Source organism: Ambystoma mexicanum, chromosome 9 (assembly GCF_040938575.1).
Source record: "Ambystoma mexicanum isolate Mex_15411 chromosome 9, UKY_AmexF1_1, whole genome shotgun sequence".
NCBI lineage: Eukaryota > Metazoa > Chordata > Amphibia > Caudata > Ambystomatidae > Ambystoma > Ambystoma mexicanum.
The window spans coordinates 712,910,520-712,932,445 of NC_090931.1; the positions used below are offsets into that span (position 1 = coordinate 712,910,520).

Consider the following 21,926-nt stretch of genomic DNA (forward strand, 5'->3'; position numbering starts at 1 on the left):
TGCAGGTGTATCCCATTATTCATTTCTGCCTGACCTTCATACATTGTATGCATCTTATTCGTCCCAGTACCTAAGTGGTGAAAGTGAATGGTGTTCATCATTCTCAGTTGCTGCTTCTTCATCTCTGTACTAGAGTGGTGAGAGTGTGTGGTGTTCATTACTCTCAGCTGTCTTGTCCTCGTCTCAGTAATGTCAGGTCTCCCAAGATTGGAAAGAAGGGGAGTTGGCCTACAATAACCGATAAAGGTCGGCGGTGGGTTAGGTTGGCTGACATTAGGATACCATGTCTCGCCTGAAGGCATCCCACTCTCAGTCCCCAAGGACCCTCCACCCAGGTGATCCTCCCTCGCTTTTCCACCCCCAGGGTCAGGATACAAAAGCAATGGCCTTTCTCTGGCCTCCTGCATAGAGAATCCCAGGGGAATAGGAGTGAGAATATCCTCAGGTTTCTCACAGATTGCATATAATAAGATCAGCATTATGCCATATATTGTACATGGAACGTGCCGAGTCGTGGATGATTAGTGTTCACAATCTTAAAGCAGATAAAATATCATGAATATAAAAATGTAAAAGAAATGGCTCTAAAACACATCCTTGTCTTAGTCCACGACTGGTATGTATCCGTAATCTCATGTGTATCCTTGTATATGTGTGTAAAGCAATCAATATGTTAAGTAAGTTTGCCGGACAGTTCTTATCTCTTATTTTTTGCCACAGCTTGTTTCTATGAACACAGTCAAATGCTTTAGAGAGATCCAAAAAGGCCATCTTGTTGTTTGGCCTTCTTCCTACTCAAAGAGCCGAAATTGTCATATACGGAATGCCCTTTCCTGAGGAAAGCTTCTGCTTTCTTGTCAAAATGCAAAATGGTGGTCTGTGAATGGCGATATGTAGGTGCTGGGACTGTCTGGTTGCAGTGCACATGCATGCCAAAGTGTATCTGTTGTTGGGCAGATGTGTTGACCAGAGGCTGTCCACAATTGGAAAGACCCTGCCCTTTTGAATTGATGGGGGCTGTCCAATTGGTTGGCTTGTGGGCAACTCCAGCTCGAATTCTGGATAAGAGTGGGACTTATGCAACCAATCGACAGATCATTGTTGGAGCCAAGACTCCTGTGAAGAGGAGCATCCTACTGAAGACCCAGAAATCATCAGATGGTAGCCAGCTGCACTTTCTTCAACCGCAATGGTGAAGCGCTGCTCCTTTGCAGATTTCCTGAAGGCCTTCATTAGTGCTTCGACCCCTGGACCCGTCGAAGTAACCATTCTCAACCCCTGCTTCAGTATCCTGCCTTTGGAAACATCCCAGAACCATTCTGAGGACTGATCAGCTTCAGATTGGTCAGTCCAAGTTGAACCTTGAGTTGAACCTTGGGACTCCACAGATCCTGAACTTGTGAAAGAAGAAGCATTCACCTGCAGTTGGAACTCGCCATTAAGAGGAGCGCATTGAGGCACATGGGCATGTTGCGCGTTATAAATATTAAAATAAATAAATAAAAATAAATAAATAGGAGTCGTTTCTTTGTTTCTGCCATGCAAGTCGACTTCTGCTTTTCTTCAGAGTGGACATCGCTGATCACTGCCTGCATCATGTGTAGGAGACCTCTGTGGTAGTCGCCAGATGGTGGTCCTTTTTTCGGCCCAGTAGAGGTGTTCAGTTGTCCAGTGTCGAGAACTGATCCATCCAGTCACAGAAACTGCAAGCTTACCGGACGGAGCCAACAGCCCAATGCCGAAAATTACCTGTGCACCTGAGACCTCTGGACCTCCTTCAATAGATCCAAGGTACAAAAAACGGGGTACCAGCAATGTCCGGAGCTTCTACGGCAGACCCTGAGTGAATTGGAGTTTGGGGGGGGGGGCGGTGAGTGTTAGGAAAGATTTAACTTTTTGCTGTTTCACTCCATAATGCATTAGGGACTCTTCTTTTTGCCATTGTTTTGAACCTTTCCTGACTTGGAGGTAGGTGAAGCATTTTTGCTCCACTTACCTTGCTAAGCTCATCTGTTTTGTGGGCACTTATCAGTCCCTATGGCTGTCCATGCAGGAGAAGACCACACTATTATGGTGAACAAGAAAGACACAGAGTTTAGCCAAACCCAATCAAGTTAAGGTAACATAGTGGCAAGGCTTAGTCTCAGCGAGTGTCTGCGAGTGGTCTAGGGCTACAATGAGTCCACACAGAGAAACCAATAATAGTAACTTCTCTGTTGCGTTAGAAATAGAAAGAACACTTCAGGATACTCCAACAGCCTCCCTAGCTCTAATAAAGTCCAACCTAAAATGGCTTGGGGCCTTGTATCCAGAAGTCACTGGTTCCAAAGTAGATACTTCTCAGGTAGGTTTACTAAGAGATTGGCGATGCCACTAGTCATGATTAATCAGAGTGAAAAAGTTAAATAAAGATCAGCTAGGTAAAATCACTCAATCCTAATTCCTAGGAAGGGATCCTTGACCAGGCCTCCACCGACCAAAGTCAGGAAAGAGTGACTGGGGGACAGGACTTTACGCCAATTTAAACCTATGGAGGACGGGTGTCATATATGCAGACAAGGTGGCTTGAACTGGGTATTCTCTTCTGTTCGGGAACGGGAATCCTTGTCCACAAGAGTGGAGTCACTTCCAGTGAGGTCCCAATTGCCCAGACCCCTAGGGAAGGTTTACAGCAGCAGGCTCACTTCTCTGGCCTTCATAGAGGTGGCTCCCCTCTGGTCAGAAGGGACAAATTGTCCATATTCATCACAACACATGAAGGGATCGAAGGAGAGCTGAAACAAGAAAAAAACTCAAAATAAAAGGCAAAGGAGAGACTTTGTACACTAGCCTCAGTAGGGCATCTGCCTGTCCAATTTATATTCGGGTTGTTCTTGAGTTCAAGGTCAGGCGGTGACGGGCTATTTTTAGTGGACGAACAGAGGAGCAGGTCCAGCACAGCTTCCGTTCATGCAAGAAGCCTGAAAAAGCAGGAACAACCATCTTGATCCACAATTTGAAGCTCCTTCAAGTTCCAAGGATGTACTCGGAATGGTAATCGCTGCAGTGAGGTAGGGTAGGACAGAGCTGGGTGCCATCATAGGGTGCTGGCTACCTTTTTAGTAGCCATTCACAGTAAATGCAACAGTGCCTGAGTAAAATTAAACCAAAAACTGTACAAAGTCACTTCTGCTACCAGCTTCTCTAAAGCACATTGTAAAAGTAACCATAACATGATATATAAAGAAATTAGCAGTACCCACCTGGCGTTGCAGAGGTCTGGAGCTGAAATGCACGTGGGGGTTTGCTATAGCCTTGTGTATGTTATATGGTGTCCTAACTTGCTATTTTTGAATAAGTCACATAATCGGCAATATCCCGAAATCGCCTATACTGATAGCACAGGTCCGGACCTCGCCCAGGGATCGTCAGATTTCACTATCGCCAGTACACCCCAGACTGGCATGTCGACCTCGGACAAAACTTCAGCCTCCACCAACTGTTATGGTGCTGGAGCCAACCTCTAACATACAGACAAACTTTCACAAATGTGTATATATATGGATATAAGGATAAAAAGTATCAAAACTACTTCACTATAAAGTGATGTGTGCAATTATAATACTGCAAGAGATTTACAAAGAGAGACATAGTCTGTTTCCTCACAAGAACGTACAGACCGGCAAGGGAAGTAAATCGGTTCAAAACAAGCAAAGAGAGAGGCTGTCCCATAGACGTTTATGGAAGGAAAGCAGCAAGAAGAAAATTGTTGCTTACAAGGGGAGACTGCACCAAAGCACTTGCCTGGAGTCCTGTGGAGAAGAATATCAGGTCAGGGTGACTCGGAGACTCTTAAGGGTCCTGACAGAAAAAAGGGGCTCTTTCTTTAGGTTCCGGCAATGCAGGCACATTCAGGAGCTTCAAGGGCACTAGGCCTTTGAGTGATAGTTGTAATCCAGTTGTCCCCACCGGATCTGGGGGGGAAAAAGCACTGCGTAGGGTTCCTTCTGGCCTTCTTTGGAGAGGCAGGGCTTCACCAGCTGATTATTTGGGATTATACAGTGCTGGTGCAAAGCTTCAACCCTTTCTTGTATGGCAGGCCTTCAAGAGTGCCGGTTTGGAAATGCAGTTGTCGACCCATTAAGTGGGAAAGGCAAACTGCTTTTATCTAGCACAGGAACCAGTGATTGAACATGGTGTAGTACAAAAGCTTCAAAATTCTGACATACAATACTGCGCATTTGCGCCGTACCTGAAGTCCGACTAATTTTGGTACGGCGCAAATGCGCAGTATTGCTCACCGACCAAGGGGAGAAAGGTTTGCCAGAGTGTCCCTGCTCCCCTTGTTCATTGTAATGGGAGTCGGGGATTGTGTGGGTGTCACTCGCTTCCATTACATGAAAAGCAGGGAATGAGAAAGTAAAGAAAAATGGTTGTAAAAAAAAAAAAAAGAAATACCGACCGTGTGGGGCCAGTTCCGGCCCACGTGTGCCACCAAAAAGGTAAGTAGGAAGGAGACAAACAGGAAGGGGGATGCGGGGGACAAGTGATCACTGTACCTCGCTGTAATGGAAGTCAGCATTTTCTTAGTCGACATTTTCTGTGACACAGGGATCACATAGATCCATTGAATATCGTACTTAATTACACACCAAGCATGATTCAAACAGAGGGGTGGTCAGCCTGATGTTGCTCCGTCTGAATAAGTGGTGTTAACTGTTGCTCCGTCTGGCCCGACCTTCGGCCTCCTCCGCCTTTTCCTCCAGGAAGGCAACTTTCCTCTTCAGGAGGGCAACTTCTGAATTCATGGCTGTGGTGGCTGTGGATGTTTCCTCCGTCGACTGTTCGACGGTCGCAACCCTCTCCGCTAAGTTGCGAGCGTCTTGGCGGATCAGTTGAATTTCAACTTTGAATTCGTCGATCTTAGAGTCAATGTGCGTCTTTAATAAGGCTATGGCATCAAGTATCTGCGAGTGGTTATCGGCGGCCACCCCCTCGCTCGTCCGGGCGGCTTCAGAGAAGCCGGCCCCGGCCAGAGCGGGGGTCTTCACCTTAGCGGAAACAAAGGAGTTCATGGCGGCGGCTCTGGACTTATTCTTGGCGGCCATCTTGAGGTGATGGTTGCGGATGTCCTAGGCCTCGAAGAATAGATTGCTTGCGGAGTTGCTAGTGGGGCCCTCTGCTTAGCCGAATTACGGGCCGTGAGCTGTGTTCTGCCCCCGTGTCTGGTCGTGCGGCCCACAGAGGCGAGTTTCAGAAGTGTAAGGGTGGGCGGGAAGCCGCGCGCCTTTTCTTGTGGGGCTGGATCGGTAGAGTGACCCGAGCCGGGCCAGTCCTCTGTCAGACGGGCGGCACCAGGGGGAGTCGTTTTACTTTCTTGTGCTTCCGCTTCTCCCCATCAGGCCTGGAAGTCCGCTGGAGGAGGGATACCCCTCGTAGGCTCCGCTATGCAATGCGAGGCGCCATCTTGGATCCGACTAGAGCGGGAGGGGGAAGAGCCGTTTTGGGGCCGCAGCTGCGTCCGGGGGTCCAACTCGGCGGGCCGAATAGTTATTCAGATGCAGAACCGCTTCCCCCAACCGCACATCCCTCTGCAAGGGCTGGGGCCGCGCGTGAGCCAGAGAAAAAGGATCAGGAAACGGCATCTCGGCCGGAGCTGGGCAGATCAGCTACCGCTCGCCATCGGCGCCCCAAAGTTGGAGTGCCATCTATAGTTAAGCGCTCACCTCTGTATGGAAATAAGTGGTGTTAACTAAGACTTATCTGATAAGGAATAAGGGTTGTATATATTATAATAGTAACTGTGTTTAGAGTGTTTTACAATAAGAGTGCTGGAGTGTTTCAAACAGTGTGTTTTAAATAAATAATTATATACTTTGATACCAAAGCTCTGGTCGGTGTTTGCTTGTATTATTGTGTCTGAGTGCCTATTGTGTATACTTTGCATACTGCCTAACTCTTCTTGAGGGAAGTCTGACTGCTCAGCCACAGCTACCAGGTAAATCTTGGTGGTATAGACTGCTACCAAGTGGGTTTACTGCTAACACCTGTAGTCCTAAATCTTTTGCAGTGTTCCCAAAGGGAACTGCACAGGTTTCTGCCTAACATGAACGTCCTGAAGCGGTCTCATTATAATGGGTGGCGACTCTTGTGGAGTCCTAGGTTCATACTATAGTGATGTTAGTGGTTTGGGACAGTCTGGGGAATTTCTTGATTACCTGTTCAGAATCTGGTACTTATGTTGGATATTTTGGTACTAATAAGCAGATTCTTTTGGGCTAAATACAAATTAAAATACATTTTGTTTTCTACATTTAGTTGTAAAGAATACAGAAATGCATTGGATGAGCTCGCAAAGGCATCACTGAAAAATGGTTCCGAAGAAGGACCACAGCCAAACAGGTAAATAATATTTTCTTGTCATTCATTTTACAGATTCGGATCTTGTGACCGACATCCTGTTGGCTCCTCTAATCTTTGACACTCTCGGTCACAAAAGTAATATGCAGTGTGTTAATGTTATGGAATGGTGTGAGTGCCTCTTAAAATGGGAAGGGGCTCGGACCACCCCAACGAGGAACGGCAATCTGTCTATCTAGACGGAGTCCATCTATCAGTGATAAGAGGAGGAAAAGCAACAACTAGATGGGGAGATCACTGTGGAAGAGGTGAATAGGGCGATTCGGGACTTTCCCCGGAATAAAGCTCTAGGCCCGGACAGATATACAGCATAATTTTACAAGATATACAAAGATATATTAGCCCCAGTACTCACAGACTTATTCAATGCATTCAAGAAGAAGGGGAACATAACCCAATCCATGAACAAAGCATAATTGCTGGTCTTCCACAAGCAGGGGAAAGATCTGCAACTCCCAAGCTCTTATCTCCCAATAGCGCTGATTAACTTAGATGCAAAATTATACACTAAATCTTGGCTGCGAGACTGGCACAAGTCCTCCCGAAATTGATCCACCACGACCAATGGGGGTTCGCCCCAGGCAGGCAGATAACATCAGAAGGGTGATACATCTGGTGGAAAAAATAGGGATAATACGATCCCCAGCCATAGTTTTAGCGCTCGATGGCGGAGAAAGCGTTTGACCGCGTTGTGGTCCCTCCTTTTCCAAATATTTCCGGAAAATGGGCTTGGGGGAAACCTTTATAGCTATGGTTCGGGCTAAATATAACACCTCAACAATACGTGTAGCAGTGAACAGAGGGCTATCCAAGGAAGTGCAGATCGAGAGAGGGACAAAACAAGTGTGCCCCCTATCACCCCTCCTATACGTAATTTGATTGGAGCCCCTATTGGCATGAATTAGAGGCATTCTGGAAATAAAAGGAATAGGAATGGCAGGCAGGGCAAGTGCACAAAATAGCCGCATACGCGGACGACATGTTGGTGGTCCTGGGAGATCCAGAGAGATCCCTCCCGATCCTTATGCAGGAGATTGAGATATACAGATCCCTATCCGGGTTAAAAATAAACAGACAAAAGTCAGAAATCCTGGTACTAGCGGGGAATAGAGCACTTATCGAAGCAGTAGCATCGGCCCTACAATTGAAGGTAGCGAAGAGAGGGATCAAATATCTGGGGATAACTCTGACCGGAAGTATACATGACTATATGCCCAAAATGATCCTCAACTGCTGGACAAAATCGAGCAGGATGTAACGAGATGGAACCCATTAGCTAGCAGTATCATGGTGGGCCAAATAACGGCAGTAAAAATGACCATTTTACCTAGACTCGTGTATATGTTCTAGGCATTACCGATTAAAATCCCACCGTCCTTCTTTAAATCTTTGTTGAAAATAATCTCAGCAAACATATGGCAAAAAATGTCCCCCAGAATTTCTAGCGCGGTCCTCACGGCACAGAGGAAAGAGGGAGGATGCGCCCTTGGGCACTTCAAGAAATATTATGAAGCGGCCCAACTATGGGTGTTGAAAGAATGGATACCAGATAGGGCACAGAAAGTTTGGGCAGCACAAGACAGAGCGGTAGCTACCACTCCCACTAGACATCTCCTCTGGTTAGGAAAACAATATAGACACCCCAATGTACGAATCAATGAAATCATGAAAACGACCCTAAGCATTTGGGACAAAGCCACACAGAAAGAAACATTAATTATTAGACCCAGCCCCCTTCTTGTCCCTATTCAATTATCCAGAATTCCCGCCGGGAATGGAGAAAGGATCAATTCGGAAGTGGGAGGAGACGGGTTGTAAGATGGTCGGGGACATGTATCAGACACAGCAGATGAGATCATTTGCAGAATGTACAACACAATTCGACCTGAACGCCAATGACAGATACAAATACAAACAATTATACCACTGGCTAAGCACCCCACGCATCAAACACGCGGCAACGAGAGAGCTGACTCCATTCGAATCGTACATCATGACACACACAGGTACAGAAACGTTTGTCTCGAACACCTACAAGTTTATAAACGCCCTAGAAGAAGAAGTCAAAAGGCAATATATAAAGAGATGGGAGAGGACACTCAAAGGCATGCTACCAAAGACACAGTGAGAATACATATGGGGGGTGATACCCAAGCTCACGAAGGCGATCCAGACTGGAGAAATGTGGATGAAAATACTAGTGCAATGGCACTACACGCCAGAAAGACTCCACTCAATGTATAAACACTCCACAAATAAATGTTGGAGGGAATGTTGAGGGGAGGGAGACTGGCGGCACATCTGGTGGGACTGCCTGGCACTTCAACAATACTGGGAAGATGTAAAGACCCAAATGCTAACTGGACATGGTGGATCCAGGGGAAGAAGTATGGTTATGCAGGCTCTGGGACCACCAGGACGGCCAAATAAACATGCTACAGAAACGCAACTTTATGGGGCTACTGATAGGGGCATGGTTCGAAATAGCCCAAAAATTGAAACAGAAACACCCACGGTTGGCAATGGACTGGATAAGAAGAGTCTGGTCACACCTAGCCATGGAACGTATGACTTATAACATCCAAGGGGAGTATAAAAAATTCAGAACGGACTGGGGTATGGCCGTGGAATTTCTCCAAGGTGACTACATGGACCAATGGTGCCCGCATAAAATAAGGATATTAGACATGTTCAACTAAACGAGGAAAAGAGACAGCTCAACGCGCAGAGACATGCATGGTGAACGTCCGGTGGGGGGGGGGGGCGAAGGGCAAAGGGGAAACAAATGCCTGTATATCTATGTGGAATAATGATTTGATTTGAATTTGTTTGAAAATCAATAAAAATGCGTTATAAAAAAAATTAAATGTGGAGGGGGATACAGCTTTTCTAACCATATCTTCCACCAGATTCAACTGAAAGATTATGACCTACACACCAGCATATATCCTGTCCAATTGTCGTGACAACAATGACTTTATTTGAAAAATCTGTTTATTGGTAAATATGCACATTCAAATTCAACATCGCATTAGGAATCATATCCCCAACAGAGTATGAACCGCATCAGTCAATACAACAACTCAAAAATAATAATATATAAAGAAATAACCCCCCAAAAGGAAAACTAGGCATTCAACATTGTATACCACACAGCGTCAAGCCATATGCCGGTACTCTGATACCTAGGCGTTCATGGGGGCTTATCAGATGGACTGAACATCACCAGGAGCAGTGTGTTCCAAACCGCTACGTTCTCCGTGGGCCCCCTAATGTGGTCTCATCTGTACCAAACAGTGGTCTCTGCTGCGCTCCAACATTTAAAGTCACTACACCAGCGGTGATATTGCGGACATCCTTTCCATTTCCATGCCATTGCTACTCTTCTTTTAGCTAAAACACAGGCCAGGTCCATGTACTTGGCCACATGTGTATATTTATTGGCCAGGGTTAAGCACCCAACAAGCATTCTATCGGAGAACACTGAAAGCTGTTAACCCCAGCCTTACAAATGCTAGTTCCACCTGGGGCTAAAAGGCGCGCACCTGCACACATTTCCAAAACATACTGGTTAATATCAACCCTGTCAAAGATGCACCATGGGCAAGTAGGTGTCACAGATGAATCAAATTTAGCCACCCTACTGGGTGTCATGCACGTCCTGCGAGGCAGGTTGAGTTGGAGGAAGCAACATTTTGCATTGCGGCAGACTTTTTTTTTAACAAAACACAGTGCACTGTCCCACTGAGAGTCACTCCGCTCCTGGCCTAAATCCGCTCCCCACTGCATTCTCAATTTTGTGCCCCGCACATATGATGCACATGTCTGGACAGCAATGATGTTGTGGTGCAAGTTCCAGAGACTGTTTGTGCTACATTACGGTTGATTTGACTCACAAAAGAAAGTAATGTGCACGTTTTTGTTTTGGCTTAAGTATCACTTTGTACCGATATGGATCTACACTCAAATGCACGGGTTCGGTTTTGCAGAATATCATCCTGTAACACATTCATAAAAGGTGTTCTAATGGGGTATGTGACAATGTCATACGCATGTGTTGGATTTCGGCAAATACATCTGCCCAGTGGAATAAAAGGACAGAACCCCTGCTACGCATGATAGTTGAACCATCAGGGATATTGACATTGATTGTCAAACCTAATATGATCAAAAATACTTTTTTTTTTCTCTATCCAGAAATTGAACTTCTTAAACTACCATTGTATGAACTACATATTTGTGTAGGGGATGACTTTATTTTCTGGATCTTGATCTGTCAAACACATGTTAAACAGCTGGGGCTCTTCTTTTTATGCTTTAGCTGTCAGGCATAGAACAGTTAATGCTTTGCTCATGCACTCCATTCACTCAAGTTGGTTCTTTTCATTTCGCAGATCGTTCAGACACAAAACCCAAAGCACTAATGATGTGGTTGTGTGTATTAACGTGACAGCTGAATTGATTGGGTTCACGTTTTCAGTAATCAATTGTTCCACATCTCTCCCATCAGTGAGCTCTGTGACATCTATTGCCTAAAGCATATGGCTTTGAGGCAGCTTAGTGTTCATAAGCATCACTTCTCACATGAGCAGAGGGCCTTTGTGATTGCAGTGGTTACAACGAGTAGCTTAAACGATTTATTTTTAGCATTGCCATTAGTAGAGTTTTCCTCGCCCTCTTCCTCTGGTTGGATTAGCTATCTTGTCTAGAGGAGAGGGCTGTTCCTGTGAGAAAAGAACATTCTCGTTGTCCTGATCACAGTTACAAAGACCATTAGTATTGGCTGCTAGTCCCTGGGAAATCCTTTGTTATACTAAATGTGCTACTCTTCCCTGGACATTTCATTCTTCATCCCCAACATCTTCCTTTATCCTTGGTATTACATTCTCAGGTAACTTATGATTTCCCACTGTTGTTTTTGCGATCCCATTGTTGACATGCTCTTTGTATTGTCTTTAGCTACGTTGCTCTCTGCCTATAACTCAATGTCAGTGTTCCTTTTTAATTTGTATTTTGAACTGTTTAATTTGATTGTATTGCAAGTTCGTTGATAAAAGTTCTTGAAGCAGAACCAGGTTCCACCCATTCTTCTGCTGAAGTAAACTGGTGCTGCAAATTTGCAGCATTTAAGTATCTGATGGGTTCACAGAACTGTGAAATTAGGCATAATTTTGCATTGCATTGCATTCTGAGGTGCATGGAGTTAATAAAACAAGTTAATAATGTGTCTGCATTGAGCTGATGACTTAGGCCAGTCCAGTGTGTTGGAGTCACCTTGTAGAACTCACCAAAAAATTACAAAAGTAGTCCAAAAGGGGTTGTGCGCCAGTGCAACAAGTAACGCAATTTTATTCAGGGCCCCAGACAGCAAATTCAAACAGAAAGTGGAACAGAACTGCATGAAAAGGCATGTAAAAAAACACCCTTAAAACATTTTTTTTTATAAAAAGTAAAATAATTAGCATTTGCGATTGTGTGACATAGAACACAAATCTCCCCACACAGAAATTATTGGTCCTCGCACTTTGGACCCATTTAGAACTCAATATGTTGTGATTGATCATTGGGTCCATGAACCTTCCCACACCGCCCTCAATTACAATAATATGACATCACAATCCACCCCCAATTCCGACAACACAAAATTATACGATTGAAACATTTGAGACGACCAGCTGAACTTTTTGTATTCTGCCTTGGGCCCCTCTTCCTGATTGTCATGGGAACGGGTACCCACCACAACACCATCAGAGCCTTGAACCACATACATACTGTTGAATACTTGTTGGATATTAGGAACATTCTAACCCTCTTCCCAATGAAAATGGTCTGCAGGCGATTTGAAACTGCTGTGGGTCTTGGCAGCTTCACTAGAAAATCACATTTCATAAATGATTTTGAATTTTAAAAAATGGTCATATATTCCTCCTTTACTGGCAGACCCTGTACACTGTAATCAGTTGACCTTCGAAAAAGAACAATGTCTGTGTGCTTCTCTGAATTCTTTGCCGGGGATCGCATGCTCTGTAATAATTTACCGGCTGCAGAGGCCTTTGCCGCAAGCAAAATGCTTGCATGCATTTAAAGCAGAAGCAGGATATTGGGGCCCATTTGCCACACTTCATTCTACCGCTAAATTTGATTATACTTACCTGTGACCCAGGATTTATGGATTCGTTTTATTAGGCTTTCATTTTCGCAGATATCGGAAAGACCGCCCGCCACCCTTAATAGCGCTACTCTTTTAGCTGATAAGTGTGTTCCTTCACATTGCTCTGGACTTGAATTTGTATTACACAAGTATCAAGCTGAATCATACTGGTTTCAGAGTTTGAATTGCACCTCCTTGTTTGGACAAGTCCTAAGACAATGCAACTTGGTCATGCTGTTATTAATTTAGCTGTTTTCTTTTTTTCTTTTTCCTTCTGAAAAATAAACCAAGCTCCATTCCATCATTTAGGGTGCAACTCGGGTGACCTCGGATTATGTGCTAAAGTGAGCTGATTAGTTTAGATTATAGGTTGCTTATTAGGCACTTATACAGCAAATAAATTCTGTTTCAAAGCGCCCACCCGGCAACAGGGACGGAGCATGGATTGAAGAACAATTACATATACAAAAAATACTGTTAGGGAGGGGGTGGCTGCACCTTCTATGCCTTGTGAGTATTCAGAACGTGCAAGTGCAGCAAGGTAGAGGGCAGTAGGGTAGGTGCTGGGGTGTCTGCTTGAGGGAGAGCCACCGATGAAGTGCAAGGTATGGTAAGTGCTATGCGGCCAGGGGCCGCATTGGGTGGAAAAGTATGAGTCTCCAGTGTGGAGGGTGTGCCGACGCAAGTGCTGAAGGTAGACAGAAGCTGGAGCAATTGGATGTGTGTCGTCAGGGGCCTGAGGATGCATAAGGGTCCAAGACACCAATCACAGCAACTGTGAGATTTGCAGAGGAGAGAAGAAGGGAAGGAGGAGAAAAAGAGGAATGTCTTGAGGTGCTTTCGGAACTTAAGAAAGTCATGCTCAAAACGCAGAGGAAGGGGGGGGCTGTTCCATAGGAGGGATCCAGCTGAGGAAAGCGAACAACCTCCTGCTCTCTGTTTAGTGAAATGCTTTACACAGAGGGAGTTGGTGCCAGAGGAATGAAGACATCTAGAAGGAAAGTATTTTGTAAGAGAGAGTTGCAGATAGTGTGGTCCCTCTGCCCAGACAGCCTTGTGGATGATGCAGAGGGATTTGAATTAGATCCGTGCAGCAACCGGGAGCCAGTGGAGAGTTTTTAGGACAAGAGAGATGCGGTCCCTGGGCTTAAGGCCAAGGATAAGTCTAGCTGGTCTATTCTTGATTAGCTGAAGGGGTTGCAGAGTGGACAAAGGTAGATTGAGGAGGAAGCTGTTGCAATAGTCAAGTCTAGAGAGAACCAGAGCTTCTGGTGGAAAGTGAGAAAAGGGAGAATTCCTTTGAGAAGGAAGAGTTGAAAGTGGTACTTCTTAGCAGTGTCCTGAGTGTGAGGGAGGAAGGGAGCGAGAGGATTCAAAGGGGACTCCAAGATTTTTGGCTTCAGAGGAAGGAGCAGGGGGAGAGTCCAAGGGGGGAGACCAGAGAGACGAGAAGGAGGGAGTAAGGGTCCCATTCGGAAGGATATCAGTTTTGCTGGCATTGAGGCTGCCATCGTTGGAAGTGCACCAGGACTGGATGGCAAATAGGCAGTCAGGGATGAAGGAAGGTGCAAGTGAGTCAGCAGGAAGTCTGAAAAAGAGCGGAGTGTTGTCTGCATAACACTGTAAGTCGGGGGAGAAGGAGGAGATGAGGCATGCCAGCTGAGCAAGGTAGATATTAAAGAGCCAGGGAGAGTGAATGGATCCCTGGAGGACACCACAGGTGGAGAAGGAAGTAGGAGAGGAGAAGGTGCCCAAGATGACTTGGTTAGAGCGGTCAGTTAGGAAAGAGGTCAGCCATTCCAGTGCCCGTTCCAAGATACCAAGGGTATTGTGGAGCCTTTGTATGAGGATCGAATGGTTGACAGTGTCATAGGCAGAGGAAAAATCATGTATGATGAGGACAGCTGGGGAGTTGGAGTCCAGGGATGCAAGCAGTTCTTCAAGGGTGTTCAGAAGAGCTGTTTCTGTGCCTCTGGATGCTCGGAATCCAGATGGATGATCGTGAAGACCACTGACAAGTTCAGTGTGCTAGCTGAGTCGGGGCAAGGCCAGCTTCTCCAGCATTTTCCCCCAGGAAGGGTGTGATTGAAATAGGGCGGTAGTTGGATGGACAGGTGGGGTCTGCTGCAGGTTTTTTCAGGAGCGGGCGCACAAGGGAGTGCTTGAGGGAGGATGGGAAAGAACCTGTGCCGAAGAAGTGGTTGCAGAAATCTGCGAGTGCGGGCGGCAAGAGTGCCAATGTTGTCCTTGATGGTTCTGGACGAGCAGGGGGGAATCCTGTTTGGAAGAAGCCTTCATAGAGCAGACAACTCTGGTAACTTCTTCAGGTGTGACAGGGGAGAAAGAGGGAAGGTGGAAGGAGGAGGGTGAGTGGCTAATGGAGGCAAGGGTGTGTGGGATGGGTTTGGTGGGTGAGTAACAAGGGAGTTCAGGTTTTGGTGGCAAAGTGTGTGGCCAATGCGTTGCAGAGGGACTGGGACGGAAGAGGGGAGGAGGGGACCGTGGAAGGGTTGGCTAGTTCCCTGCTGATTTTGAAAGGTTCAGCCGTGTTATTGGATGCACAAGATACCCGTGCCTGAATGTGGGCCCTTTTCTTTTCACGGATGGAAAGTCTGTATTGCCTTTGGAGAAGGCGGCAGGCCAGTTTGTCAGAGGGTGAACCTGAGGTTTGCCACTTCCATTTTGCTGCTCTGCACTTTCATTTCAGGGCTGCACGTTCGGAGTCATACCAGGTGTTGCGCTTAGAGGCGGGTTTCAAGCGGATCCCCATGACTGGGGCAAGGATGTCAAGAGTATTGGTGATGGCTGAATGAAGGTTGCTGAGAGCAGAGTCAGTGGTAGACTGAGGTAGGGGGGAGAGGTGATGAAGGTAGAAGCAAAAGCAGCAGCTGACACTCGTTTCATCGGGCGGATGTTCGAGAACGAGTTTGGCAGGTCGTTTGAGGGTGTGGTAGGAGAGCCGAAGGGACACAGGTGAGAGAAGAGGAGAGAATGGTCTGACCAAGAGAGAGGGGTGACCAGAAGGAGAGTGGCCAGAAGGGGAGTGAGAGAGAGGTCTGAGTGGATGATGGCGTCCAGTGTGTGTCCAGCCGAGTGGGTTGGACCGGAGGGGAGAATGAAGAGGAAAAGGAAGGCGCCGAGGCTAATGAAAAGAGTGGATGCCGAGGCATCGAAGTTCAATTGGATGTTGAAGTCACCCAGAAGGAGGAGGTTCGAGGTGGTTGTAAGTAAGGAGGAGCAGAAATCAGCCCATTCAGATAGGAACCAGGTTGTATTGCCTTGAGGCCGGTAGATGGTATCAATGGTCAGAATGGAGGAGGGAGAGATGACCAACTTGCAAACCAGGCTCTCAAAGGAAGAATAGCTTTGGGTGGGTATGACAGAGGAAGGACCAACTCAGGATAGATTAAGGCGACCCTAACACCAGCACGTTGAGGTCGAGGCTTGGAAATGATCTTGAAGCCTTCAGGGAGGAGGGAGTCGAAAGCAGTGACTGAGCTGGCATTGAACCAAGTCTCAGTGATATCAAGAATGTCGAGTTGGGTGTCTTCAAGCAGAAGGCAGATGTTAGCAGTGTGTTGCAAGCAGTAAATTGATTAACAGTTTTGCCCCATCTCACTTTGTACATATATCGTGATTGCTTTTGCAGGGAACGATGCCCAACATCTCTTTGTGCAGAAATATACTTGTAAACATTGTAATACTTGCCAATACTCTTCTTTACAAAGGATTTTGAATATTGAACTATGTTCCTCGATCAAATCCCCTCCTGCAAGCTGAGGACGCATCCTTGTACATATGCCCCAGTCCAGCCAGTGAACAGGACCACAGAAGAACGCTTTATAAGAGCTTTCTGTATGTTGTAAGCAAATCAAGAACATTGTTGCTTTGGCCCATATGTTCTGCCATGATGCTTTAGAAATCTCCTTGCCAAGTTAATTATCCCAACTATCCATATACTTGCATTTGGCCTGCTGAGAAGTTGACTCTGATGCTCAAATATGGAAGAGACTGACCCCTTTGGTTGATTCCTGGGTAAAAAGAGGGTTCAATGTTAGTAAACGTTTATAGCTCCTCTTGATAAATAAAATGGTGTAATCCGTTGTCTCAGTTGTATGTAGTGGAAGCCCTTCAATTTAAATATCCTTCATAATCCCCAATTTAAAGTTGGCCAAGTCCTAAGTGACCTTATGTTCCCCTGTTGTCAAAGGTATAGTTGCAGAATGCAGGAGTTGAATTGGGGCAACACATAACCCTACTGAGCACTGATGAGGGAAGGATGTTACATGGAATTCCTTGATGCCCTTCTTCGAGTAACATGAACTTGTGTATTATGAGCAAACAACTGTTCTCAACATCATGCTGTGCCTCCTACGCATCCACAGGAATTATTTGTGTGAGACCGATGGGTCCTTATACTCTACACTGAGTTATTGTTTGTCAGTAGTTGCTTATCGATTCAGCAGTACCTTTCAACTGTGCCACCATGACGTATTTCCCTACATTTGGAACTGCCAATCCTTCCTGTGTGACCTAGAGAATTTTTTGAAAGTTGTGGGACATGACCTGATTCAACAAATAGGTGCCCCATAGTGAGCAAGCTTGAACACACTAAGAAGGGCTGGTGGGGATTTGGGGCTGTCTGTCACTAAACACGTTTTTAAAGACCAAAAGGCACATTCCATAGCAAAATGTAGTGAAATGGTACTAAACATTTCTGCTTGTTGCTGTTGAACTACCTCTACATTTTATTTTAAAACCTGTTTTGGTTTTGTTTGTTTTTATTGATGCCAATCCCCCAAAAATATTTTAATTTGTTTTGTTTTTAATAGTACTCTTTGACTCCAAAAGGGGTATCGAGGTGCTCGTAGTAATGAAAAAGCAGGCAAAATGATTACAATATACAAACGAATAATAATTTAATAAACCGCATTGGATGAAAAGCCAAGGTGAAAGGAGGAAAAAGTACTGAGCCTTACATGAGAAGTCCAAACTGTAAAAAGTGCAACTAATATGCTCGCCTGCGATTCAGATCCACATATTACTTTCATACAGGCATTGAATGTGGGGGAGAATCATCAACACAAGGCCATACGGAAGTGCAAACTCCCTACCACACATTTGAAAGACTGTTACAGCACTTCATTCCACTTGAATATAGGTTCCACCAGTGTGGTAAACGTGCCGCAAGGAGTCCGCTAAAAGAAGATGTTGCATAGGCAATATTGGCAGTATCCAAACTAGAAATCAAAATCAGCCATTGAAGGTTCCATGTGTTAATATCCCCGCAAAAATATTGCCATACAAGAATGGTGCCATATTTCTGCAACGATATTAACACATTAAACTTGCGGGGGACACCACTGCAACCCCCAAACTATTTTAAAGGGAGCAGGGACACAGTCGCAAGCCCGCTCCCATTTCCCACCAAAATGATCCCCCTAATAATATCTCCAATGACCGTTGCAGACGACCATATATATGGCAATATTATTGGTGGGGATAATATTACCTGATACCCCATTGAATGGTCAGGTAATCAAACCGCTCACGGAATGGAGCAAACAGTTGCAAGCTCAAATAAGCCATCTGATTCCTGGAGCCAATCGCTCTGCTACAAAACAAAATCTCTATCAAAACATGTAGACAAAAACCCTTCAAACACCAACCCCCTCCCTACTCCTCCTGAAAATTCGAACACCCTATTTCATTTGCACCGGTCACCCGAGAACAGGTACTCAACACCATCTCCAAACTAAAAGCCTCCAATTTCAAAGGTGACAGTGTACCGGCCAAACTAGTGAAAGCATGTGCCACTACCCTCACCCTCACTATTACCAACTTTATCAACTCCTCCTTCAACACTAATACACTCCCAGCCAGCATCAAAGAAGCCTGGGACACCCCACTTCTAAAAATAAAATAACACTGGACCCTACAGTACCCACTAATTATCAGCCTATAACAGGCCCTTTCCTACTCAAACTCAAAGACAAAATTGCATACACTCAGATTCAATCACATCTCGAACAGAACCAGCTCCTAGGAACCAGACAATCGGGATTCAGGCCAAATCACAGTAATGAAACGGCCCTCTTGGATCTCAAAATCCAGATGGACACCATCAGAGATTCAGGGAAACTTTGTATTCTACTACTATTAGATCTCTCTGCAGCTTTCGACCTCGTGGATCATAAGCTGTGCACTTCTTTAGCCAATGATTTTAACTTATCCAATGCTTGTGGGTAAAATCCCTCCTTGCCGAACGGACTTCCAGAGTGACCATAGGCAAGGAAGCTGCTGATCCCATACCAGTACCCATAGGAGTACCACAGGGTTCTTGCCTCTCCCCAACACTTTATAATGCCTACACAAAACTCTCTTCTTTGCTCTCGACAATATGGGTGTCATCTACACTAACTTTGCAGATCACACCCAGATCTACATACCCATCACAGGGAATTACAACCAGGATATCTTAATCATCAACAAATTACACACACAATCATCCAAAACTGTATGGCGATGAACAGCTTCTGTCTCAATGATGAGAAGACATAAGTCCTCATTGTGGGATCACCGACTAAAAAAGCAACCCTTCATGCAGACTACTGCTCTATCAACATCGATGGCACCCTGATCCCAGTGGTCAAACAATTAAAAACACTAGGCGTGTACCTAGACGCCAATCTCACCATGAACAAACATATCAGCTCCCTGTCCTCAGCTACTGCCTACACTTCCAAATTGATCGCACTAAGTCGACAATTCCTGACACCGGCCAATTGCCTCCCCCAGCCCAGAGCCTTGATACTATCAAAACTTGACTATTGTAACGTCTTGCTCCTAGGGACTTCTAATACCAAACCTCGGTAAACTGCAACTCATGCAAAATAAAGCTTTAAGGGCAGCTTTAGGGATAAAAAAAGTTCGAGCACATTTCCAAGATCAGGAAGGAGGCCCACTGGCTTCCTATCAAAGCCAGAATCATCTTTAAAACTCTTTGCATCATGCATAAATGCCTTACAACAAAAGCCCCTATATATCTGAATAACTTCATACAGAAAAAAGAAAACATCAGAGCTGTGAGATCGAATGACAGTCAACGCTTAGTCTCACCCTGTTACAACAACAACAGTGCAGGGGGTAGCAGCTTTTCTGTCCTAGCCCTTAAACACTGGAACTCCCTCCCCATCAACATCGAAAAAGAGACCTCCTTTATCGGTTTCAAAAAGCAAAGACCTGGTTGTTCAACCAATACTAGTACATTGCTAATCCGATACAAATGTAACCTCTCCCACTTGACTTTAAATATTGTTCCATTTGTGTTTTGTATGATGTAACACATTTTTTGTATGGCCTCTCTTTGCTAAATGTATAATTAATCACCAAGATGTCTGTAATTACGCTGTGATACCCCAGAGTCTGGGCGTGTAACAAATGAAATAAATAAATAAAAAATAAAATAAATTGTTCAAGCAATTTTCCGTGACACTGCATCATGCTACCAAGCCCCCCTGCCAGACACTACATCAACAGTCCACAAAGGTTGGGGTGGCCACGAGCTGTCTGTCGCATCACCCATTGGCAGGATACTTTATAACTCACAATATGCACTCACGATAGATATAAATACAGTGTGCTACGGACCACCGCTGTGTATAACACACTCTACCGCCACTGGCTTTCGGACTGTGTCACAAGAATGGCTCCTTCCTCCACTGGCTTAATGCCAACAAGTACAGTGTGGTGCATCCAGGAAACTGAGAATATGTGGCGCCAGAAGCTCCAGCTCATGTTACAGCTCCTTCTTACAGAGGAATTGAATGTTGAACTATGTTGTTTGTTCTACCACATTTACTATTATACAGTGTGAAGGAGTAACCAAGAGAACACTCAAAACAAAAATACAGTATAACCGCTTTGTCGCTAAACACAATAGGATAGGCTGGATGAATGCCTATTAAGTCTTGGGGTTTGACTAAACTCAAAAGTGATAACTGTTCTAAAAGGGACATGATAAATACGTCATGGTTGTTGTAATCAACTAGTAAAAGGCAGAGGCTCTCCAGTAGGTTTCCCAGACCTCTGAATAGTCTACCTAAAGAACATAAACCATCCTTAAAGAAATCAGAATTGACAACCAATAGCAAAGGATATAAACAGAGCCTAATAGGGAACATTTATATTCTTCAGTAATCCCTGCTTTATTATGCAGTCTTTGCATTCTAGCACCCATTCACTTGTTGGGTCACAGCCCTGGGGATGTAATGCATGCCTCTTTTTTGGGGTCATTTAGAGGTAGTGTTTGTTGGTTTCCTTAGCACCTATATTCTAATCCTCTGGCCATGGGCAGCCTTCCTAGGCATCTTTACTGAATGTTGAACCCTTGCCTCCCTGCAAGTATTTCTTGCTCCATTACAAAGGTTGTTGTAAGGCTATAGTTAGATTTACATTGGGATACATTATTTTTTTCACTTGCAGAAGCGTGTTTTGAAGAAAGTGATTTTTCCATAATCAATTTAGATCCCCCCTCACTTCATTTAGAGTTGGGCCTCTGAGATTCTTTATTTCATTGTTCTCTCCTCTGGTGGGCTGGTTTTTATTTGCACTTGTGGAAGCTGTCCTTTTACTTTTGTGAAATGTGCCATACGTTTATTATTATTGTGTGCACTTCGGTGCTTTGGTTTGTACATATTTTTTCACCATTAAAGTACTTATTTCTTTCTTTACAGTAGCTTTTTTAAAATGTTTGCACCAGAAGGGATTTTTCCTTTGCATTGTGATCGTACGCTCCCGCACCCTTCAGCACTTTCATTATTCGAGAGTCTATCGTTGCCTTAGCGTTTCTAAATCCTTCTCCGCCTTACAACGGGTTTCCCCAATGTGACTTGTCACTCTACTGAATGGCACTCATTTTATCCACTGCCTGTGGATGAAAGGCAGAGAAGACGTACCAAGATTCTAACATACACATTCATATTCACATCTACATATATGTGAAGCTGGCACCACCATAGAAACCCACTTAATTGGGGGAAGGGAGGCTAGAAAATGAGCAAAGAAGGTGGTGGTGAGAATAACAGCTGTGGAGGAGATGACGGGAAGAGCAAAGAAGGAAGTGGTGATGTTAAGACCTAAGAAGGAGGATGTCAAGAAAAGCTGAGCTGCGAGGGGAGGTGGTTAAAGGAGTTCCAGAAGGGTAGTAGTCTGCAAGACTTGAGTATTAGAAAAGATCATAGAGAGAGGACACTCAAAGCACATGCCTAAGGCATGTGTTTGTGAGGTGGGTAAGGAAGTAAACGTGATGTGGCATCCTAGGCCATAGCGAAAGAGGAGACCTATAAGAATGTCCCTGAGGTACAAGATGAGGTTG

General features: G+C 45.1%; 1 protein-coding gene across 6 annotated transcripts in view; it reads left to right on the forward strand.

Moving 5' to 3' along the window:
* The window catches only part of PIKFYVE (phosphoinositide kinase, FYVE-type zinc finger containing), a 1,728,392-nt gene that overhangs the window by 1,339,979 nt on the left and 366,487 nt on the right, over positions 1-21,926 (forward strand). For all 6 annotated transcript variants that reach the window (XM_069615606.1, XM_069615608.1, XM_069615605.1 and 3 more), the window contains one exon: positions 6,298-6,381. In XM_069615606.1, the coding sequence (XP_069471707.1) occupies positions 6,298-6,381 (84 nt within the window). The remainder of the gene's footprint in view (positions 1-6,297; positions 6,382-21,926) is intronic.